Source organism: Sinohyriopsis cumingii, chromosome 18 (assembly GCF_028554795.1).
Source record: "Sinohyriopsis cumingii isolate HCF-2022 chromosome 18, ASM2855479v2, whole genome shotgun sequence".
NCBI lineage: Eukaryota > Metazoa > Mollusca > Bivalvia > Unionida > Unionidae > Sinohyriopsis > Sinohyriopsis cumingii.
Window position 1 is genome coordinate 44,177,150 of NC_142978.1, and position 7,002 is coordinate 44,184,151.

Sequence of the window (7,002 nt, forward strand, 5' to 3'; positions counted from 1 at the left end):
TAATGATTCCCAAACCGTCAAACGCTCTTGTCATATGATAGTTGTAGAACCAGGTCTGCACCGGTATACCATAGATTTTGAAGCGTTCAGGTATTTTCGGCGCATCCCTGATATCCACTGTAGCCTTGATTTTACTGTAATGAAGGCCAGGAATGGTCTTGAAGGTATCCCTCCGGACGTTTGTAATCTTTACACCAGTTCTCATTTGGAAGCCCTCCTGGAAAACATCCAGGGGGATCTTCCCGCGAACTTTGAAACATAAATTTCAGCATATTTTCTCTTTATTAATCTGGTCATGGAGGAAGCTGTCACCTTGGCCACCATGTCTCCCAGAACAATGTTGCCTTTAGGCAAGAGCAATTCTTTTCTCTTGAGGTAGAGAAGGATAAAACACCTCCTAATGTTGTAGCAGGTGTCTACGTTTATTGAGTTTATCCCTCTAGCCGCCAATGCAGCCAAACTTGTGATATCATTGGGCCTCGCTTGGGCCGGAATGTCAGAGAGATCCAAGGCTTGTGTCCACGGGTCTCTATATGCCTTAAAAATCCTGCCGGGTTCTATTTATTCCTCCTCATTTCTGAAGTATTGTTTGAGGAAGTGTTCCCCATTAACGTTTGGTGGTGGAAGTTTTGTTGTCATGATGGATGTGGGGCGAAAAGGAGCGGTAGTTCTCAAAAGAATGAAATCTAAACTACAGCAGTTAAACTAATTGGTGATTTAATGTTATTTGGGTTTTTTATGTTAATTGTAAAAAATGTTTTGTTTGTAAAAGCAGATAGAAGAGAAGTTATCTTCCTTTTATTGCCCGCTAACTGACAAGACTTCCGTAATGTGAAGATTTAATCTTACGGTGAGGCATTTATACACAATCGAAACATTCGGTATTTTCCCACTGAAAATACTTCGCAAGTGCAGCATAGGATGAACCGAACTCACTATTTCGAAATATTGTACAATAGACATAATCACCCTCGGGTATCGTTGTACACAAAAAACGAAACCCAAGTACACGTATTTAACAAGAAAAGGATTTATACAATTCTATGACAAACATTACAATCACCAAACATCCACATATGGCTAGACCAAACATGATGGATGGTTTCCACATATGACCAGATAGAAACAGTTTGAGGCTAATATATTAATAATTAGATGCAGTAGAAACATTTATTTCGATATTGGTGACTTTAGGGTCAAATTCATCGTTTATATATATATATATATATATATATATATATATATATATATATATATATATATATATATATATATATATATATATATATATATATATATATATATATATATATATGTGTGTGTGTGTGTGTGTGTGTGTGTGTGTGTGTAAAGAGATAATCTAAACGTGTATATATTTTTATTCTGAAATGTATTAGTTGCTGCTGTACAACCAACCGGTACGTGCTCAAACCAATTAGGACGTGAGGGAGAACCTTGTGACTGTGGGTGCCGGAAGGGTAATTTGAATCTATCTATCTATCTATCTATCTATCTTATCTTCTCTATCTATCTATCTCTATCTATCTATCTATCTTATCTTCTCTATCTATCTATCTATCTTATCTATCTATCTAATCTATCTATGTATCTATCTATCTATCTATCAATCAATCTATCTATCTATCTTATCTTCTCTATCTATCTATCTGTCTATCTTATCTATCTATCTTATCTATCTGTCTATCTGTCTATCTATCTATCTTATCTATATGTCTTATCTAATCTAATCAATTGCCTGTAAATATGTTGGACAAAGAGAGTTGCGAAAAAAATCACATTGAAATCAACAACTACGTGTTTATTCACTGTTATTTATATATTTCCCCGTACTCTTGTAAAGTAGGCCAATTGTGAATTCGAACCAAGAATGTTAGCATTAGCCAGTTTCTCCTATCGTTAACTGGACAACCAACACCAAAGGAGTCTACAGGATGCCAGCAAAAGGGTATCGGTTTGGGGGTAAATAATGGTAGTGGAATTGTAGCGGTTTCTACTGGAGGTGTCCGGGTAGTATTTATATCATTCTCACCTATTCATTTTTTATTAAAGGAGTAAGCGGGAGTGGTTGCGAGTTCTCACTTTCTAAAGCAACTGGATATTTTTTTAGTTGCCTTAGTTTCACATACCTCATTGTTTGGAATTTTATTTGACAACTTAATTGCGAGCTTTTTGTTTGATAATAAATGTAGGCAGAGTCATGTCAGCACTTCGTGGTCCATTGAATATTATGTTTTCTTCAGGCCTGGAATGTTACCGCCCCATGACTGGCAGGTGCTGCGTTCCTATGAGGTGTTACGATGCCGACTACGTTCGGAAAGAGAGAGAATACTGGGAAAATTGTTTTCGTAATATGTCTATCTGTCACATGCCGATGTAAAAGATTCAACCGCACTTGACCTTAAAGGACACGTTAATCCCTGTCATGCAAGCACTAATAACATCTAATAACTTAGCTTCATTGATTGGGATGGAATTGGCTATGACAAATAAAGATCATATACCATTTTACCGTTCGACTTCACAATTGTTAATATGTGTTGCAGAAAAATGTATTGTCTATAGTTCAATATTAAAATAAAAGCAAGAGCAAGATCTTTTAGTTTCGGTAAAAGTATCAACATTTTTGGAAAAACATATTGACCCCAATATTCATTTTCGTGCTCGAAAATATATCTCAGCTGCTTGTGAAAGTTTTTACCTTGAAAAGAAATATATACCCACGTGTGTAATTAGACGCCTTTCCTTGTTTATCTATCAAAAAGTATCTTGAAACTCTTTAATCATTATATTTATGAAACTAAAGTATTAATGGGGGATATAAAGCTAGTATTGTCCTTATGTGTAATTAAGCCTATACATACATACATACATACATACATACATACATACATACATACGTATGTACGTACGTACATACGTACGTACATACATACATACATAAATACATACATACATACATACAAGCGCTGCCTGTATTGCCAACACATAAATGCTACATTGGAAAATGGCAGGAAAGGTGCAAATTTTACGTGAATACTTACAATTCATATTGGGGCTCCAAGTGGCAGAGTGGTCTAAAGTGCTCTCCGTTACGGATAACTGCCATCTCACCTTTGTCTGCATGGGTTCGATTCTCGGATTCAGCCAACTTGGGTATGTGAGAAAGCGTGCCAGTATCTCTCGTGGGTCGGTGGTTCTTTCCGGTTTTTTTCCGGGTTCTTCCTCCACCATTAATACTGACCGCCATGTATAGCCTATTCCGTGCTGAAAACGGCGTTAAACTCTACAATAACAGCAAGAACAACTACAATTCATACTAACATTTATGAAACTACCAATTCAGTCATTTATGACCGTATTAGTGAAGATCGTTAAACATATTGAGAAATCATGAAACAACCATGCATGACTATTTTTTTAAGAGTACATATAAACATCTTGTCTTCACATATACCACAGTCCCCCATGAGAGCCCTGTAGATGTAATACGTATAAGAGAATATTCGTTTGTGTTTTACTATAATTTTGTAGCCAAGTTTGAAATCAATGGATCATCCGATCTGAGTAGCTTGTGCAAATTCCTGATTCATGTCCCTGCAAATACTCCTAGGTATTTATATACTTTACCCTTTCATTCCATTTGGCGTGACACCAAGACAGTTGTGTGCAACATTCACTCTATCATATCATATAGTTTTAAATCCCCATCTGAAGCTGCGGAGGAAGATTCCGACAAAGCACATCACTTTTACTTTACAGACATATTTTGCATACAAATATAAACTATATACACTTTTCGATGCCAGGTGTGCAAATCTGCAAACGCTACAACGTTACAAGTCAAGTTAAAATGTATATAAATATATTCGACAAACAAATAAATCAATAATTGTAAATGTGTTTTGAATTTTTAACGTAGCTTTAACAATATTTCAGTCAGATCGCTACGATGTCTGCAGTGTGGCAGTTTATAGTGATGTCTATTACTGGGGCATCATGTTACAGACATGTAGCATGATGTCCAACCCAGTCACATTATCTTGACACCAGGCAGACCAGTCCTAATAATAACCTCTTAATGCTGAGCGCCTAGCAAGGCAGCTTTTAGTACCATTTTTATAAGTCGTTGGTATGACTCGGCCAATGTTCAAACGACGATCTCCCACACCCGAGTCGGACGCTGTAACCACTGGGCCATCGGAGCAATATTCAATAATTGATTCATATTTGAAGTTAGAGCTGGAAATTTTCAGATCCAGAACGGATTTCATTTCAAGGACAGCTTCAGCTTGTTCTCCTTAATCATGTTTGTGACATGCTATTAGTAAAGATAAGTAAACGAATTATTCATTTCTTATCTAAGGCCTCGACCATGAACATTCCACCACTAGGCGCTGATTGCACAATATCGTACGAGTGTGGCAAAGGGGCTGGTGTCGGGATGCTCTTGGAAAGGTCTAGAGCGATGACTTCGAGGGTTGATAGGCCTTCGTAAGCAACTCGAAATGTAATCTTGTAACTGATTTAATATAACTATAGGGTTTGGTAATCTTCTACATGTTTTGGACACGGTGGCTATTTTATTATTATTTGTTGTTTTCTCGCTAATCATAACCAAAGAGATATTCTTGACAACCTCAAATATCGTTTGTCTTTAATTGCCACCAAGTTTTTTTTTAATCTGCATTGTTTCAATGTGTATATAATAAATATTGTAAATATGCTGTTATATTATTCATTTGCATCATAGAGCTTAAAAATAAAAACAATATATATAATCAACCAAATCAAATTAGGAACAGATGCAAATTATTGATGATTCACAACCATTAGTCAAAATAATAAAGCCTATAAAAGCAATTTGATAGATGTAAACACACCTGCGTTGATTACCTTGGTTTATTCAAATATTAGTGGCAGAGTATTTGACATATACATATTTCTCCGTTCTGCGCGTTTGAAACCTTTGCTGTAGCACAATATGTCCCATATTTTCGCCAATACGTTGGCATTGATAATGCATGCGTACATGTCAAACCTTGGCAAGATTATTCCGGAAAGCTGGTCTTCATGATGTACGCTTACATGACAAATCTAGGCCGGAATGTATCAACAAGTTCACTTTCATGATGTATGCTTGCATGCCAAAAGCTAGGCCGGTTTGGAAAATAAATTGGCCTTTCATGCCAAGCCCGAGCCGAATGAAGCACAAAATTTCGATACTCAAGATGTGAGCTGCATCAGACCAAAATATTGATCTTCTTAATGTATGCTTACATACTAAATCCGGGCCGGATCGTGCCAGACATTTGGAAGTTTTGATGTATGCTTACATGCTATATCTTGGCTGGAGTGGGCCGAACTTCTGGTCTTCATGATGCTTGCTTGCATGCTAAATCATGGCCAAATTAGGACACAACATTGACATTAAAGATGTCTGCTTACATGCCAATAGTGGCCAAAATGTGCAATAATGATGTATGCTTACATGCATAATCTGTGCCGGGTTGGGCCAGAAGGTTGGTTTTCATGATTAATGCTTACATTCTAAATCTGGGCTGCATTGAAGGGTGGCATTCAAAATATATCATTACATGCTAAATCTGGGCCGCATTATGGGTCAAAAGTTGGAATTCATGATTATGCTTACGTGCTAAATCTGGTCGCACTGAGCCAAAATGTTTACATTAATAATGTATACTTATATGCGAAATTTGGGCCGGATTGGGGCATACGGTTTGCATTAATGACGAATGCTCATGTGCCAAATCTAGGCAGTATTGGGACAAAAATATTTGCATTGATGACGTATGCTTACATGTCAAATACATGCCAGATTAGGCAACAACGGTGGTCATAGTTATATATTCTTACATGATGTATACTTGCAAGCCAGGTCTCGGTTAGACTGAGCCAAACATTTGGGTTTCGTTATGTATTATTACTTGCCAAATCCAGGCCGGATCCGACAAACAGTTTGGAATTATGATATATGCGTACATGCTTAATCTATGCTGGATTAGGTCAAGAAAGTATTTTTCATAATATATGCTTACTTACCAAATCTGGGCCAGATTCGGCCATAAAGTTGGCTTCATGATCGATGATTACATGACCAACTTGGCCGAATTGGGCCAAAAGTTGGTTTTCTTGATATACGTTTACATGCCAAACATGGGCCAGAAAGGGCCAAAAAGTTAGCATCATTGTATGCTTACATGCCAGATCTGGAGCGGATTGCACCTAGTATTGATATGTGCTTACAGATCAAGCCTGGTCCGGATTAGGCCAAGAAGTTGTTGTTGGTGTTCATGATGTATGCGTATATGCCAAATCTAAGCATAGCTATGATCAGTGACAAGGGGGTAACTTTCAAAGTATCTATCAAGCAATTATATCGAATGGGAAGATTTTACCCTGCAGTATTATTACCTCTGCTTGTGACGTGGGATCCAATAATTGTTTCGGCGCTTGGATAGCTAGGAAAAGCAGCTATCTCTATTGCGATATCAGGGGTCGGGGGGGGGGGGGGGCTTCAGTGGCATTGAACATAAACTCAGAATAAAACACCAAAGTATTTCGTAGTTTTGTGTCAACATTTTATGTAGAATTGTTGTATCAAGAAGTTAGTATCTCTCTCTCTGTCTCTGTCTCTCTCTGTATCCTAAGCTCATCATAAAAGATTGCACATCTTCTAGAGGATATGTGTTACCAAGAAAACATTCAACGCAGTAGCTGTCATCTGGAGTCAACAAAATCATGTTGTCAAAGCGCCATCATGACAAATACGAAAACTAAGTGCAGCATGTAAAGACATTTTATACTTTATTTATATGCAGCTAAACTGAGCAAGAAAGACGGCACCTTACTAGCATTGTCACTGCTTATTTCTGGTTGTACGGAAGTGCTGCTGCCTGGGCTAATTGGGAAATAATAACAAAGAAACCTGAGTGTGAAGAGTGTTGTGTCATCGACATTGAA

The 7,002-nt window shown here is 37.4% G+C and overlaps 1 protein-coding gene across 1 annotated transcript in view; it reads left to right on the forward strand.

Annotated features, from left to right (window-relative positions):
- LOC149776518 (uncharacterized) overlaps positions 1 to 2,530 on the forward strand; it is a 52,990-nt gene extending 50,460 nt beyond the window's left edge. Inside the window, exons 4-5 of the mRNA XM_089940959.1 lie at positions 1,398 to 1,478; positions 2,262 to 2,530. Coding sequence (XP_089797085.1) covers positions 1,398 to 1,478; positions 2,262 to 2,398 — 218 coding nt within the window. The 3' untranslated portion in view covers positions 2,399 to 2,530. The remainder of the gene's footprint in view (positions 1 to 1,397; positions 1,479 to 2,261) is intronic.
- The last annotated feature ends 4,472 nt before the right edge of the window (positions 2,531 to 7,002 follow it).